General features: G+C 63.5%; 2 protein-coding genes across 6 annotated transcripts in view; one reads left to right on the plus strand and one right to left on the minus strand.

Annotated features, from left to right (window-relative positions):
* FHOD1 (formin homology 2 domain containing 1) overlaps window positions 1-16,488 on the plus strand; it is a 164,144-nt gene that overhangs the window by 132,237 nt on the left and 15,419 nt on the right. The window contains exon 2 of one of the 4 annotated variants that reach the window (XM_075765900.1): window positions 15,930-16,111. In XM_075765900.1, the coding sequence (XP_075622015.1) occupies window positions 15,941-16,111 (171 nt within the window). In that variant the 5' untranslated portion in view covers window positions 15,930-15,940. Of the gene's footprint in view, window positions 1-15,869; window positions 16,112-16,488 lie in introns of those variants that run through there. The other 3 variants (XM_075765899.1, XM_075765903.1, XM_075765902.1) reach the window with 3 other exon arrangements.
* On the minus strand, window positions 282-13,734 carry SLC9A5 (solute carrier family 9 member A5). 2 transcript variants are annotated; one of them, XM_075765526.1, is made up of 16 exons: window positions 13,533-13,734; window positions 8,490-8,792; window positions 7,684-7,847; window positions 7,328-7,406; window positions 6,893-7,070; window positions 6,541-6,761; window positions 6,166-6,368; window positions 5,529-5,618; window positions 5,328-5,398; window positions 4,488-4,617; window positions 4,271-4,359; window positions 3,987-4,113; window positions 3,686-3,856; window positions 3,023-3,092; window positions 2,682-2,813; window positions 282-2,395 (listed from the first exon to the last, which is right to left on the minus strand). In XM_075765526.1, the coding sequence occupies exons 1-16, from the start codon at window positions 13,663-13,665 to the stop codon at window positions 1,929-1,931; spliced, it is 2,628 nt and encodes an 875-aa protein (XP_075621641.1). In that variant the 5' UTR covers window positions 13,666-13,734; the 3' UTR covers window positions 282-1,928. The 2 variants fall into 2 exon arrangements, with proteins under 2 accessions (XP_075621641.1, XP_075621642.1); XM_075765527.1 differs by lacking the exons at window positions 8,490-8,792; window positions 13,533-13,734 and having other exon boundaries at window positions 7,332-7,406; window positions 7,684-7,786.

Raw genomic sequence — 16,488 nt, forward strand, 5'->3', positions numbered from 1 at the left:
TTCCTGTGATCCAGATCACCCTGACGCAGACCTATCTGAACCATGTTTTTGGCAAAGAGAGAGGAAGCACGGACACGGGAAGATGCGGGCTCCCTGCACCCTGCCGCTGTGCCGGCAGCCGCGACACCGGGCAGCTGCACGCTGCTCCCCGCGCCGTGGCCTGATGACGGCTGCAGGCAAGCTTCTGTTCGGAAAGAATGTCACATTTTCCGCAAACATTATCGAAACTAGGAAATGTGCAGAGGTTCCCTCCCGGAGAGCAGAGAGACCAGACCGCGACACCTGCTCCAACTCCGATTTATTGAACATTACAAAATACTCTGCATATATTTTCACATTAAAACAATATTCTTGCAAATAAGATGCTAAGTCTTGAGTCATTTGTGGTGCCCGTGGCTACAGAAAACACTGGACCCAGCTAGAGATTTAGTATGGCCCAATATCAGAAATCAAAACCAGAATAAGGCATACCAGAAATGCAAAACTATATAAAAACCTTTTAAAAACCTCATGCTCATCTGGTGGGACAGGTACAGAGCAGAAGGGCTTTTGCTGAGCCTTGCTAACAGTACCAGGAGGCACCGCCAGCTCGCTTGGCCCGTGTTGGCCTCGCTCACCCAGTGCAGCTACGTGTCCCCTCGACGCCTGCTGTCTCAGGACGCCCACGTAGCTGGAGCAGGCAGTTATTTACCTGCTTTGGGGCATTCACAGCCCAAGGCCCCATTCTGCCCAAAAAGGAGCATCCCCAACCCTCCCGCGTTGCTGGTGCTCAGCGGTCGTGCTGAGATTTTGCATGCTGAGCAATTCTTGGGGAGCGATTCTTGGACTTTGGGGTCACGGGAGGAATAATTCACTGTGTGGGCCATTGCCCCCGGGTCCCACCACCCTCTCAGGAGGGACCAGGGGTGGCTGGGAGGCAGGTGGTGGGGGAGGACCTCTGACGATGCACTCAGCTCTCGCCCATCATCCCTGTTCCTGATGTACATTCATACCTGCTGCTCGCTGCGCTCCTTGCACCATGACCAGCCCTCCCAGCTGATGGGCCCCAGTCAACTGGAGGGACCGGGACGTGGGCAGGATGAATGCTGAGGATGCCGTGCAGGGTAGCTGCCTCCTAGCAAAGCCAGAAAGCTGAACACCACAGCTATTGGGAGCACATCCAGACAACAGGCGTGAGGCTGGTACAGCAGGTTGGGTGCTGGAAGAGTCCCTGTGCGTACAGGTTCACTAGTCCGGCTCCTGGTGGAGCCAAACCCCAGGAGCGCTGCTCCCAGTCCTGAGAAGGTCATGGCCTCGCCCCTGCGGTACCTCCATAACTCGGGGAACGCAGAGCTGCCGTGGCAAGGAGCCCATCTCCGGCCTCCTGGCTGAGCTCCATGCATGCCGTGAGGAACCGGCACTGATGCCACCTTGAAGTCAATGGCTCGGTCGCTGTGTGCGGATGGGTTCTCGTGCCCTCTCCCCAGAGGTCTCCTACCCACAGCCAGGCTGGAGATCAGCTCGTGCTCCCACACTTGCGAGCAGCCACAGCACGTTAGCCAGCACCCACACACCTCAGGGCGGCACAGCCACGACGGGATCGAGTCCGTCTGGGATCCCAGCCCCAGGAGGAACATCTCTGGCCTCCCAGTGCTGTGAAGATGTGCAGGGACCAGAGAGGAGGAAAGAGGTTTGGGGTCTGTGCCTCCCTGGGTGGACGGGGGTTGGTACCTGCTGCTGCATGAAGCCCAGTTATTGACCAATTTGGCATCAGTAGGTGCATGGGCAAAGCCCACCCTGGAGTGCAGCTCCAGGAGCAGTACTGGGCTCTCCTGCCACTCCTGGAGTTTATGGAGACACACACAAGCTTTACAACGCAAGACAGCAGAGCGGTCAGCGGGTCGCAGCCCGTCCGCAGCCCCCAGCCCCTTCCCCGTCCTCAGTCCGCCTCAGAGGTGGCTCGCTCTGTTGAACATCAGCCACCTGGGCTCTGCAGCGGGCAGCATCCTGCCCTGCTCCTCCGTGGCCATCAAAGGCTGCAGCTCCTGCTGCTCAGCACCATCCGGGCTGCTGTCACTCTGCGACCTGCCGCTCTTAGAGACGTGGCTGGGAAACTGGAAGCAGGAGCTCTGCTCTGGCATCGCCTGGCTCGCAGACTGGGGTTGCTCCTCCAGCACAGGGCAGACGAATCTTCTGTGCTGAGGTCCGCTCTCGATGCCTGGGGGGGAAGCGATGCTCTCCAGGGAGGAGATGCTTTGGTTCCACGCCTTCTGCATATCCACCGGCACGATTTTGGTGGTCTCCGAGGAGACATAAACAGCCAGATCAGCCTGGTCTCCTTTCCACGGCAGCTCCTTCTCTGCCAGGGTGGGCGATGGTGGGATGATGCAGGGGCTGGGGCAGACATCCAGGCTGCCTGGGGATGCAGAGGGAGGGACAGTAAGAGGGATCTTGCACAGCTCTTTCTCTCTTCCTTGCCCCTGAAAACATTGCAGAACCAACCACAACCGAATGGCCAGCTGGCCCAGGGATGCGGGAGCCACCAGGGAGGCTCTGCCCTGCCTCCAGAGCCACAGAGAGCAGCGATTCTCCCACGCGTGCTCTGCCGACTTTGGTTTTGCCCAGGCAACTTTGCTCCCCAGGTGGAGGAAGGACAAGCTACCCAACGGCAGCTGCCCTGGCGTGGGAGCATCGGTGCCTACCAGGAGTTGTCTTTCCCTGCAGGACCTCATCGGTGGCTCGAGCGACGAATACAATCCCTTCATCGTCCTCTCTCTCTGTCTCCGAGCTATCGCTCTCCTCCTCCTCTGAGCTGACCATCACCAGGACAGGAGCTGCAGCCAGATGGAGGGAGTTGGTTTGGAGGATGGGGCACCCTGCGGGGGAAGGACTACACCCATGGGGGAAGGACTTGGTGCTAGCGCAAACCTGGGTGCTGTCGTGCCACCGAGCTGGCCGCGGGCAGGCACAGCGGGCTGCTCCCATCCCACCCCAAGAGTTCCCCTTGCCAGGACCTGCAAACCTCACCTGCCACCAGCCTTACCTGCCTCCTGCCAGGGGACGTGTCTGTGCGTCTTCCCATTGGGTGCCTCGCTGGGCAGAGAGATGTTCTTCTGCAAAGGAAGAGGGACGGGCTGGGACCTGCCCTGTGCAAACCCCTGATCCCGACCCAGGCAGCCCTGCAAGCCAGGGTAACCCCAGGGACAGAGATTCCCACCCCGGCTAGATGGCAGCTGGCAGTCAGTGGTTCCTAGTCCTTGGGCGTTGCATCTTCATGGCCCTACAACCGACAGCTCAGCTGCAATGGCTTCAAGAGCCTCCAAACGAGAGGGGACACCTAAGGCTCAGTTTAAGGCACAGTGCCACAGTTCTGAGCCTGGATCTGCACTGACGTTCAGGCTACTTTATGCTGAGTGCTCTTGGAAAACAAACGTGTGGCTCCTCCAGGGCTCGGGACCGCTTTGCCCAGGGAAGAGCCACCCCGTAGCAGTGCTGGCATGGTTGGGACACACGGACACGTGAGACCCGCGTGCTCACACGCAGCACACACAGGACTGAGATGAGATGAGCCGCTTTCCCCGCTGGCTCTGGAGCTGCCCATGTCCTGCAGCACCTCACCTACACCCCAAAGGACCTCGCTGTCTGCAGCCCGGGGGAGGCCAAATCTCAGAGCTAGTAATGGAGCAGGAGGTTGGGGAGTGCTTGCCTTTTTCCTGCCCTTTTCCTTCAGCCTGGCCTTGCTCTTGGAGGAGCAGACATTGTGCTTTGTGGACTTGAAGGTCTCCAGCCGCCTCTTCATGTTCTGCCGGAAGATTTCTTTATCTTGGCGCTCTTGTTTATCTGGAGAGATGAAGTGACGGCTGTAGCTGGCCTTGTACTGGCCGAGGGAGAGGCAAAGAGACACAGGGTGAGCAGCTGGCCCCGACGGAGCATCCTCCATCCCTGCTCCTCTTGCGGGTGCTGCTACCCTCGGGGTGAGCCGCACGCCACGGCCGGGGAGCGCTCACCCGCCGGCGGGGCTTGTAGAGGCTCCCTCGCAGCACGTGGTGCATGGCGGCGTCCTCCTTGTCTCGGCGGCTCCGCACCGTGTCGATCACCTGCAGGTCCAGGCACGCGCCGCTCCCGCTCTCCCTCCTGGGGGGAAGATGGAAGGAGATGGAGATGCTGGGCTCCACGCCTGCATCCTGCCAGCCCCCTGCCAAGCCCCGGCACAACCCACCCCGGGGTAAAGGGGCGGCTGTAGGGGTCCAGCGGGGTCTGCCCGGGGGCTCGGAGGGATGCTGGTACTCACAGGAGGTTTGTGACTGACGACTCCGACATGGACGTGCGGCTGGGCATGGAGGGCAGCGCCAGCTTGGCAGCTGAGAGCACGTGGCCACCCTGGGAGGAGGGAGGGCAAGGCTGGCATCGGGGCAGCAAGGACCCAGCTGGACTCAGGGGGGTCCCCACTGCCCGGCCAGTGAGGACTGGAGCTATCCCGCTGCCCGGCGCCCACCACGTGCCCCGACCTGGTCGACGAAGCTGATAGCATCACGGATGTTCAGCTTGTAGTAAACGTCCCAGATCTCGTCCCGCAGCCTGTAGGCAGATTTCCGCATCAGGAGCTGGCTCAGGTACTTCTTATCGAACTGTTCCCACCTGCCACAAGATGAAGACACGGGCGGTTTAGCTCCCACGGGGGGGTACCACGGCCAGGGTCCCCCTGCCCACCCGAGGTTGAGAGTGTCCACAGCGCGGCGAGAGCAGGCTGGGCGCGCAGGACCCAGGGACATGCTGCTGAGGGGGGGCAGGAGGGGAGGGGACACGCTGACCCTGTGTCCCTGCCCAAGGGGAAGCCGGAGACCAGCGGGTCTGCGGGAGGTGATGGGAGTGGGAGTGGGGCTGGCGTGGCTGTGCCGCTGGAGTGCTTCCCCTCCAGGAAACAGGCTTTTCGCATCCTTTTCCTGTCGCCGTGCTGCAGATAAACACTGCTCGGACTTTAACAGGGCTGTTCCCTCCTCAGCGCCCAGCGCAGGTCCATCTGCGGGGAGGCGCAGGGCCATCATCATCCCCACGGACGCCCCACAGCAGCTCTGGCGTGGGCAAGCAATGCCAGCTCTCGCTGCATCCCCAGCCGCGCCTGCCCGACCTCTCTCCGGGATGGTTTTGGGGAGCTTGGTCTGCTGCACAACAGCAGCCAGACAGCCCCCTGCCAGATGGACTGACGGACAGACATACGGCCTTCCTGGTCCCACTGCCCTGCCTACCGCAGGGGTGTCCTCCAGCGGGGACTCTGCGATGTCCCCATGGCTGACGCGCCTCCCCCATCCACCTGATGGCTGACAGAGGATCCTGGCTAAGACACTCACTTGTCCCGCCAGTAATGGTAGCCGTGGTGTCCCACGATGTCCTCCACCGCTGCCAGGATGTGGTCAAAGGCCTTGAGCGAGGAGAAGAGGGTGAGAGTGGTGGCTAGGCTGTGGGTGCCCCGGGGGTGCCGAGGACGTGCATCACCCCTGCCCGGCCCCAGCGGTGCGGGGAGCCCGGCAGCCTCCGGCACCAGCACCTACATGCTCATGCAGCTCCTCATTCAGCGTGGGCTTGTGGTGGTCGCTGCGCTTCACCTTCAGCCACGTCACCAGGGGTTTGATGGTGAGGCCCTGGAACGGCAGGAGAAGGCAAGGGAAAGACTGGGAGGGCGAGAGGGTGCGTGGCTGGGGCACAGGGAGCAGAAGCGGCATGAAGTGACCGGGAACAGCAGCCGTGTCAGCCACGTGTGTCCCTACCAACCCAACCCCCTGCGCCTGGGACCTGGGCGATGGTCCTGTGTCCGGGCGGGCAGCGACCACATCGTACCCCTCCGGTACACATGGCTTCCCCTAGGCTCACATCCAGTCCTGGGACGCAGGAACCCCAAGCCCAGCAGCTTTGTAAAGAGAACAGCCTGGCCAGGCACACGCCGTTGCTGCTCTTGGAGCGAGTCCCAGAACGAGAGGCCAAGAGGGACACACGGGCCACGGCCCTGCCGTTGCGACAGCCGCCGCAGCGGTCCTGCGAGCCAGCCCGGTGATGGATGGGGTACCGGGAGGCACCAGGGACCAAAGGTCATTTGAAAAGAGGTACTTGCCCCAAGCACGTGTCCTGACCCCCGCAGTGAGCTCTGGGCAAAAGGGCAGCACTGGAGGAGGGCACGGTGCCCATCCTCACCTGCACAATGACAGTGAAGAACACCACCACGATGGTTGTTGCCACAAAGTAGTCCTTGGCTTTCACCTTTGCCCTGTCCAGCAGGATGACCAGGGCGAAGGCCACGGCTCCGCGGAGGCCACCATACGACATGACCACCTGGTCGATCCTGTCCAGGGGGATGAGGCGGAAGCGGTTGAGCACGCAGGTCTGGAGGACAACACCTAGGGAAGAAGGAGAAGGAGAGCCTGGGATGCCGGCAGAGCCCTCCTTGCTCCTGGAGCCGTGGCAAAGCCCAGGCCAGGAGCTGTGGCTGGTCCCGCACCCCAGCCTTTCTTGAGGAATGCCACTTTTTGACTGGGTGCTCTGGCCAGAAGCACAGCAGGGCAGACTGACCCACAGCTCTGAAGAGCAGGATAAAGAACAGGGTGCCCAGCACCAGCGCTGTGTCCCATGCCCACTTGGAGGTGTCCACAGCTGAGATGCCCAGAAACATGAAGATGATGGTCTCTGAGCTGCTGGCCAGTGTCTTCATGGTGTACTTGACCGTGGTGCGGGATTTCTGGGAGATGTTGGCTTCCACATACTTCTTGCAGCAGATTCCACAGAAGGTGACTCTGCAGAGGGGCAGAAGGAGCCGCCATGACCCTACGGCGGGATGAGGGGTCGGTCTGCTCGCCGCCTCTTGCTGCTCAGCACTGCACCCCCCATTTCCTGGACTCCCCCCCAGGGTCGCCCTGGTACTCACGCCAGGATGGAGGAGAGAGAGACCATCTCAGCAGCAAGGTACGCGATGTAGGCCAGGAGGAAGACGAAGAGCGGCTCGATGATGCGCACCCGCTTGGTGAACCGCGTGATGAGGGCCAGGAGGAAGGCGAAGAGCAGCCCGACGGCCGTGCCCCCCAGGCTCACCAGGAAGAAGGAGGCTGGTGGGGGGAGAAGACTCATTTGCTCCATAAGCAAGCGAGCCCAGCTCCTGCCATGCTGGGCTGGCCAAGCCCCGTGCTCCCACCTGGGTCCCCACAAAGCATCCCATGATGACAGCTGGCGTGTGACCACTGGGATGGAGATGACAGAGCTGCCGTGCTCAGTGCCCGCCCCACAGTACGACAGCATCTGTGCTTGTCCCCCACGCTTCCACTCCAGAGGAAGAGTCGGAGGGGCTGGTGGGGCACATACTCACCTACCCCCTTCATGTAGTCCGTGGCATGGATGTGTGCTGGGCCCAGCTCCACAAAAGAGTTGAAGACCTTGTACAGCACCTGCAGGCAAGGCAAATCCCTTGGGGAAGGCAGGGTATCGCCCTGCTTTGAGAGGGACGGCACCTGCGGGCAGGATGGACCCTGCGGAAGAGGCATCACCTGCCCTAAATCTGCCAGGTGACACAGCTCATCTCGGCAGGCAAAGTCCCCCAGAGAGCATGGCATGGGTCTGCCCTTGGCTTGGGGTTGTCACCTGCGTCCTCTGCCCAGCCTGGGGGACTCCAGCGCCCTGGCCCACATTGGGCTCCACTTTAGGGTCCCCCAAGCTCCAACTCACCACGGTGACGGCATCGTTGAGGAGAGACTCGCCGAACACAATGATGAAGAGGGTCTCGTTTACATGGACCTCTTCAAAAACCGCCAGCACCGCCACGGGGTCCACAGCTGAGATGAGGCTGCCGAAGAGCAGGAAATCCATCAGCCCAGCTTCGATGCCCGGATCTGCTTAGGACAGAAGGACCAAGCTCAGGCAGACCATCTGCCCCAGAGCCCCCTTCACCAGGCTGAAACAAGCCTGTCCCTTGTCTGCTCTCAGTGACTTGGCCGCAGCATCCCAACTTGGAGTGGGGTGAGCCAGGGAGTGCTCCCAGACCTCCGGAGTCCCCCAGGCGAAGCCGGGATCGTTGCTGCAGCATGAAGGGAGCAGGGCTTGGACGTCCCCCCCAGCACCCAGGTGCATCACTGCCCCTCCGGCAGATATGCACCGATGGAGGCTCAGCAGCCCCACCTCAGGTCCAGGCATCAAGCGGTTCCTCAGCAGACTCAAAACACGGCCCAGGCCAGCCAGGGCCAGCGGCTACAGCCGAGAACAGGGAAAGTGTCAGCGAGCCAGCAAGGCTAGCCAAGGTCGGCGACAAAAATAGCAAAGACGTGAGTCAGCTCAGTGCCGAGGAGGGCCCGTTTGCCCTGCACGCTTGACGGTCCTGTCAGAGCACCGTTCCCAGGATGCCAGGACCCTGCTCCTGCAATATTTCCTGGGAATCCGTGGAAGGAGGGCAGTGGGCTCTGAACTAGGGGGTGCTTTGCACCCTCCGACCCATCTTTTGGGGATGTGACCCAAGGTGTGCAGCCCTGTGCACCCACCCATGAGCCCGGCGCGGTGCAGTCCCCAGAGCGCAGTGCCGGTGGTGAAGGAGTTCCAGAGCGTGCCCACCACCGCGTAGGTGAGGATGGCACCGATGTTGTCAAAGAACAACCGGCTGGGCATGAAGTAGCCCGAGTCTAGGACAATGGGGGGCAGAAGGAACAGGAAGAACATGTTGGGCTCCAGCTGGTACTCGGCTTTCTTCGCCACAGCCAACACGATGCCCCCCAGGCCCAGCCCCAGCAGGATGAGGAGGCAGCTCTCTGGGACGATGGACGTCACCTTCCTTGACAGGTGGAAAACTAGAAGGAAAGGAAGAACGAAAGCATCAGCCAAACAGGCACGTGGACAGAGCGTCCCAGATCCACAAGCTCCACGGAAGGGTTGGCTGATGCATGATGGACCCTGGGGAGGACAAGGGAGCACCTAAGGCTGCTTCGTGGCCGTGTGCGCACAGACCTTCCAGCTAGCTCCCAGGTCAGGATTTCAGGTCCCTGACTCTTTGGGATCTTACTCTCCTCCTCAACCACTCTCTAGCAAGCCAAGCAGCCAGGCATTTTGCTTTTCTTGGCCTCTGGTATCTGCACTTAAAGGATAAAAGCAGCCAGCGAGCACGTTCACAGTGTCACCGGCAATGCCGGCTGCTGTTCAAGCGAAGGCATCCTGGTTCACCGGGACACGTTACCCCACTCAGAAACGAGGATGCTCAGCCCTGGCGACGGGGTGACCTTGTTTGCAGCTGTCTGAGCAAGCAGACGGAGCAGCATGCAAACCGCTGCACCACCAGCCAGTCAGCCGCTCTCCGTGTGCCAGAGCACAACCTTCCCCAGCACCGGCTAACCCACCTGCATGCAAAAAACAGGCGAACGGGAGCTGCGGATTTAGAGATGCTTTGAATAATCGGTTTATTCCATGTGAGGTTTGGACCAAATCTTAAACTGCCGTGGAACAGGATATATTTTTTAATGCAAGGAGAGTATGCCTTGGTATTCATCCATCAGCTCTGTGGCAGTGAGCCTGCAGCTCAGGCACAAGCCAGCGGGACGTCACACCAGCCAGCACAGGGGACTTGCTCCTCCAGGCAGCCTTGTCGCCAAGCTAGGGCATCTCATGTAATCCCAAATCATTCCAGCATCCAGACAGGCAACCCCCTCCCCCATCCCTGTGGGTTTCTCCTCCCTGAATTTTTGCTGCCCCCAAAGGGCTCGGGGAAAGGCTCTCGAGGGTCACAGCAGTTTTGCTCCCCCATCGTGGAGTTCTGCCATCGCCTGTGACATCCAGCCCAGCTCTACAGCACAACTTGGCCATCAGATGAAGAAACATTCTCCTGGGGAGTGGGTTCCTCCAAGCGCTTCCAGAGCCACCTCTGCCCTTGAGCACCCAGCAGGTACAGGGGACATCAGGGCAGCCGCTGAGCCGTCACTTGGCCGCAAGCCCAGCCCTGCTGCCAACCCAAAACCCAGTCCCTAAAGCCCTTCAGCTGGATTAAAAGTGCCCATTGCTTGTGCCAAGCCATCCCGCCAGGAGGAAAGCTTTACTGTGCTCACACGCAGACCTTAGCTCACATGCTTCTTCTTCCCTCCCTGGAACTCCCCAACCATAAGGTCTGCCTAGATCAGTCCTGTCTCCGGTGGCATAGACCTGGAGAGGAGCCCAGGAACAGGCAGTGCTTCATCAGTAGCTTTCCATGTCCCTACGCCCTTGTCATTCTCCTCTGAACCTGTTATGGGACGGGTCCCAGTGTCCCTGAGATGCAGACATCCTGGGCATTGAAGTCGTGGCCTCCTGATGTTCTTCCTTTCTCCTTTCCTAACACCTCTTAGTCGATTTGCTTTCCTTCGCTGCAGCTGAGCACTGAACTAGAAGAGCTAACGTCAAAGATCTGGTTCCTAAGCAGAGACAACATCTGTGAGCCCACCACTGAACGTGCAGGCTAAGGGCGGCTTTTCCTCTCGTTCCTTCCTCCTGCTCCTTGGCATGCTAAGCCCTGTCCATGGCACCCGGGGCCAAGCGTCTGCCATAGCTCTGCAGCCCAAAGCCCAGGGCATCCACCCTCGCCCCCAGCCGCCTCCGCTCGCTGCGATTCAGCCACGGAGGCAGCGGCGACACGGACGCTACAGCCCTCCAAGAAAACCCACAGCCCAGAGAAGGGGTGGCTGAGCTCCAGCCCCGCTGAATTCTTGCTAAATGACCGCACAAGCCACAGCGGAGCCCTGTTCACCCCACGTGAGCCCGGCAAAGGCAGCGCCGGTGGGCGAACGGCGTTCGCTCAGCTCCTGCGGCAGGCTGCGAAACCACTTCCCGCCCACGGGAACAAAGCTCTGAAGTTTTCAAGAAGGGAACGAGGCATCCAGCCCCTTTCTGCACACTCAGGAACATTGCCAAGATCCCCGCTCCCTGCTCCAGCATCCCATCTGCACTGCCCGTGCTGCGGAGATATGCCCTGGCTGGCGGGAGAGACCCAGGAGAGCCCGCAGAGATGCTATGGGGACACGGGGCCACGGCTCCTGGCTGTCATCCATCGCTCTTTCCACCAAGCCAAAAACTTGGGCAAAGAAGGGAGCAGCATTGATGGGAAAGACCCTGCTTGTCCAAAAATCCCCTTGGCTGAGGGGGGATGCTGCCACCCTCCCGAGCAAATGACAGCACACGAGCTCCTCTGCGACGTGGGGAGCAGCCAGCGGGGACGGGTGGAACGAGCTCTAATTTTACATTCGCTAGTCAAGAATTTCAGCATTAAAGGTTCCCACAGCAACGGTAACTTAGCCACATGTGAATTAACTTCAGACCCATAATCCACACTCAGGCATCCATAATAAGGATTTGCCATTGGGAGGACTCGGGGTCAAAACCTGCTCCGCTCCTCCGGTGCTTGGGAAATGGCGAAACCAAAACCAAGATGCGAGCAGCCGGGGACAGGGGCGATGGCGCCGCGAGCAACAGAGTCAAGGGAGCGCGTGCTGCAAGGAGAGGGGGTTGCAACCCATGGCGATGCTGCTGGGTGGAAAAACATCCGTCTGCTGGCAAACCCCTGCCCACGGGGCAGCCGTGGGCGAGGAGCAGGTTGGGGGCAATGCTCATCGCTTCCCTCTTCCCCACATCCTGTCCAAGCAGATCTGTGTTTTGACCAAGTGCGGAAAAGGCAGCAAAGCCCAGATGATGCCTCGCTGTGCAGGAAGGCAACACCCAAGGCAGTTTTTCCCCGCCCCGGGTGTTTGCTAGCTCAGGGCACCCCGGCATCACGACGGCCTCCGAGAACAGAGCCCGCAGTGTCATTTCCCCATCACCCAGGCGTGGGGCCGCTTCCTCCCCTGCAGTCACAGGGCTGTGAGCTAGCAGCCCAGCCCAGCACCACAACCGCAACGGCTCCTCTGCACCAGCCTACGCCTGGCGTCCACAGCCGCCGCAGCCAGCGCTGCCCCCTCCGCTCCCCGACATCCTCCACCCCCAGCTCCATCTCCTCCGTGGGCTCCCGTGTGCCCTGAGGACCGTGTATGTGTGGGGTTGCGTGCCACCTCCGGGGACCCCCCTGCCCGGGTGCTGCCTCCAGGTGTGGGTGTTGCTCCTTGCTCCGGGCTGCGAGTGTCCATCGGAGCCATTGAGCCAGACCCCGCTGAGCCCAGCAGCCCGGAGCTACCCACCGTCGGGGTTGTGTCTCCCAGATGGAGAGGGAGGGTGGCCATCAGCTCGCCTCAGGCCTGGAAGAACACGGCGGGGCTGGGGGTTTGGGAATGACCCCGGCTCAGGCCCCTCCGCACCCCCTGGCAGTGCCGGGGCAAAGGGGAGTTCATCAAGGGAAACCTGCACACGGAGCAGCTCCGGGGAGACATTTGAGAGAAGAAAATAAGAATCAGGGAAAGGGATTGTCTCTCTGATCTCCTGCAGGTAGGAGGGATGCGCTTGGCAGCTGGAGGTGGCACAGCTGCAGACAGAGGGTTGTATTTTTAAGCTCACGACGCCCGTTAATTCATTCCTCGCGATGCTTTAGGTCTCCCTTGTGAGAAGGCCAAGGAAGGAGAGAAGCGTGAGGTCCACAGCAATCTGTTCGATGATGCTTGGGACAGGCAGAGGCCAGCTGGTGGTGGCAGCTGTAGTTGTCCCCTGTGTACTGGGAGCTGCTGCTGGTCCCCGGCTGCTCAGAGACTCCCCTGCTTAACTCCGAACCCGCATTTCTGGAGTCGGCTCCAAACTAAGAAGGTGCCCGCACCCCCGCCCCGGGGGCTGTGCCCACAGCGGGGCCCCCAAGGAGGAAACCTGCCTCAAGGTCACGGTCTCGTCACCTGGGTCCGGCACAGCAGGCAGGGACACCGCGGGGGGAGCAGCCCCTGGGGACCCCGCTCAGCACCCAGGGTGCTCTGGGGGGGCACAGCCCTGCGGCAGCTCCCACACCCCCTCCTTGCACCTTCCCACGCAGCCTCTTGCGGCAGAGCCTCCCCCCCGGCTGCCCGGTCCTGTGCTGGGGAGCACGAGAGCCTGAGGCGATGCCGGTCTGGAGTGACCCACCGGAGAGGACCCGTCCTCAGGCCGCAGGGGACACGTCTTGCCCAACACCGGCACCACCGAGCCCTTCCTGAGGCCGGGGGGATCAAACAGCTTCCAGCCCTGCCAGCGGCACATGCTGTGCCAGGCTCTGGGGCATGGGACACCCTTGCCGGACATCTCTGCTCAGCTCCTCTTCTCCTGCACCGCCCCTCCTCTGTGCCCACCCAGCCATCCCTCGCAAGGAAAACGGGACCAGGTCCCTGCGCTGTCCCTTGGGCCGTACCTTCACCTCGTCACCGCTCATCGGCCCAGGGTGGCGGACGCGGCGCAGGGTCGTGCCAGGCCACCGCAGCCCAGCCGAGGATGGCGACCAGCCGGGCTCTGGCCATTTGTCCCCGAGCCCCGCGTCCCGGTGTGCGGCAGCACCCCTCGCCCCGGATGCCCCCGCGCCCGCCGGGGATGCCGCATCCCACCCTGCCCGCCCCGGGGATGGGCGCAGCTGCTCCCGGAGCCCCGGGGGACCGGGAAAGGTGGTGGTGGGGGGGGGAACGGACACTCACCGATCTTGGCCAGGCTGGCCACCAGGATCCAGGCGGCCACCAGGCAGGGCGCCTGCACCTCCCGCCACTGCCACCGCAGCAGCTCGGCGCCCGCCGGGGCGGCGGGGCCGGGGGAGGCCGCCGGGGGCTGCATGGCCCCGCGCCGCTCCCCGCCGCTCCCCGCCGCTCCCCGCCGCTCCGCCGCGCTACCGGCCCCCGCCCGCGTCACGCGCACGTGGGGCCGCACCGGGCCGGTCCCGCCCCACGTCACGGGCTCCGCCCGCCGCTCCCCGCTCCGCCCTGGCCGCCCCCCCCCCCCCCCCCGGCCCCCCCACATCGTCCTCCCTGCACTGCCCCGGGCCCCCCCCCCCCCCCCCCGGTACTGCCCCGGGCCCCCCGGCCGCCCGATGCCCGGCAGCTCCCTGCTCACCCTGTGCATCACCCTCCAACCCCAGCGCATCTGCACCGTCCCGGTGCCCCCTGCCCCACCTCGGTCCCCCTGCGCCTGCCCCGGTCCCCCCTGCATCACCCTGGTGGCCCGGTGCCCCCAGCCCGGTGCCAGTCCCCCTGCACTTGCCCCGGACCCCCGCCCCTACCCGGTGCCCCCTGCACCTGCCCAGTGCCCCCTGCCCCACAGCGGCCCCCCTACCTCTATTCTGGTGCCCCCTGCCCCATGCCAGTCCCCAGCTCCTGGCCGGTGCCCCCTGCGTCACCCCGGTCCCCCATGCCCTCCCCTGGTGCCCCTGCTCTGCCAGTGTCCCCTCACCCTGGCTCAGTCTCCTGCGCCCACCAGATTCCCAATCTCCCCACCCCACCCAATCCCCCTTCTGCTGCCAGCCGAGAGCACCCATCGCTGCCCCAGCGCCAGCCTGGGAGCTCTGCAGGGGGGCCCCCATGGTTCCTGGGTCCCCCTCACCTCCCCAGCCCCTCTCAGACACCCCTAAAAGCTCCCACTTGCCCAGCGACCCTGGGCCATCCCCCCTGCTCCGGGAGGTGTCCCGTCTCCCACATCCCATCCCTGTGGCTCCCAGATCCAGGGCCCCGTGTCCTGGGTGGGGAGCGGGGGATGCCCAGGCAGCCCAGGGAGCGGGGATGCCACCTGACAGGGGGAAAGAAGGGACGCTGGCAGAGTGCTTCATGGAAAGCCAGCTTGGAGCCGTGTCCGTGTGTCCCTTGGAGCCAGGACAGAAGGACACCTTGGCCGGGCCGAGCCCTCTGGCTGTTACGGTCTGTGGCACGGGCACCCTTGGATGCCAAGTGCCCAGCAGAGCCCGCTGGCCAGAGGGGAACTGGCTGCAGGACGCCTCCCTGGCACCCCCGGCAGCGTCGCCTCTTCCAGTCTCTCTGACCCGGCACAAATGTGTTGGGAACGTTTGCCAGCGGAAGAAAACGGCCGGGGAAAGCAGCCTGCTGCTGCCACCCCCTGCCAGCCGGCTCTGCCAGCAAAGGCAGCACAGCTATGGCCTCCCTGGGGCTGCCGCGGGGAAAAGCTGCCTCCCGCTCCCCTTTTAAGTTGCCAAAGGCATAATTAAATCCCCCCGCTTGGCTTTGCCTCCCCCCAGGCTGGTTGTGCCTTGCTGACCCGGCCTGTGCCGCTGCCCGGGCGTCTCTGCTGAGCCCCCCCAGTCTGCTCACGCCTCGCTCCTACTGGGAGCCCGGGCTGGAGCCAGTAGCGAGGGGAAGGCTCCCTGCCCACTGCTCCATCGCATCGGGCCACAGTCACGGCCCAGGTAATCAGTCAAAAAGGAAGTAAAATCGCCTTTGCAAAAGCTTTGCCTTGCTGGGTTGTGCTTCATGCTGAAGTCCAAGAGCGATGAGAACTTACGACGTCCCCAGTCCCATCCCCCTTGGGTCGTCCCGAGGGTCCCGGCTCTCTTTTGCACGCTCCTTTCCAAGCCTGCTCTAGCAGTGACAAACGCTGCATGATCCATGTTGGACGCCCTCGTTAGCATCAACACCTTGGACGCGTAACGCCCTCGTCGGCGTCCGCACCGGCCTCGGAGGCTGCCCCGCTGCCGGGGTGGTACCGCTGCACCCCTGGCTCCGGGCTGCCCGGTGCGGGGCAGCTCATCCCTCCGCCGTTCCCCCCCCCCAGCCCTAGAACGGGGAGTTGCAGCCCAGCCTCCCACCCGTGCTCCGGTTCACCCGGGGCGATCAGCCCCATTCAGCACCTCGGGGCAGCCCGGAGCCCCCCCCCGGGGCCTGCAGCACCCCTGCCCCGGGCGGAGCATCCCAGCGGAGCATCCCCGGGGGCGGGAGGCAGCTGCGGGCGGGCAGCCCCCACCGCGCCGTCCGTCGCCCGCGGGAGGGCGCGCCGAGCTCCGGTGACCGGTACCGGGAGGGCGCGTGGTCGGGGCCTGGTCGGGGGGGCGTGGTCTCGCCGCTCCCACCCCCGCGGAGCGGGAGTCAGCGGCGGCAGCGGCGCTGCCATGGCGGAGGCGGCGGTGCCGTGCCGGCTGCAGTATCTGGAGGACGCGGATCCTTTCGGCTGCGGCAGCTTCCCGGAGCCGCGGCGAGCTCCGGTTTACGCCGTAGCGGAGGCGCTGGCCCTGGGGGCGCAGCTGCCCGCCCTGCACCGCCTGCTCGGGGCCCCGCTGCCGGTGAGGGGGGGCCGGGTGGCGGGCGAGGGGGGGGGGGGGGAGGAGGCACCGGGAGCGGTGCGGGGCGGAGGAGCCGGGGGGGGTGTCAGGGGACGGAGCGGCGTGAGCCCGCCGGAGCCCGGGCAGCGCTCCCGGTGCGTGTGAGTCAGGGCGGAATCCGTGAGCCCCCGCCGGAGATGCCAGCGCTCGGCCGGGCCCGGCTGAGGCGGCGCGGAGGAAGAGGATGTGCCTGCTCAGGGCGGGCGGGGACCCGGGCAGGGGGGAAGCGGGACGAGGGCATCCCCGGGTCGTCGGGGCTGAGCCGGGCAGCGTGTTCCCACCCCAGCAGCCCCCTTCCAAGCCGGCTCCCGGGAGCGGAGCTGAGCCTCGACGGGAGC

Source organism: Balearica regulorum, chromosome 13, assembly GCF_011004875.1.
Source record: "Balearica regulorum gibbericeps isolate bBalReg1 chromosome 13, bBalReg1.pri, whole genome shotgun sequence".
Lineage (NCBI taxonomy): Eukaryota > Metazoa > Chordata > Aves > Gruiformes > Gruidae > Balearica > Balearica regulorum.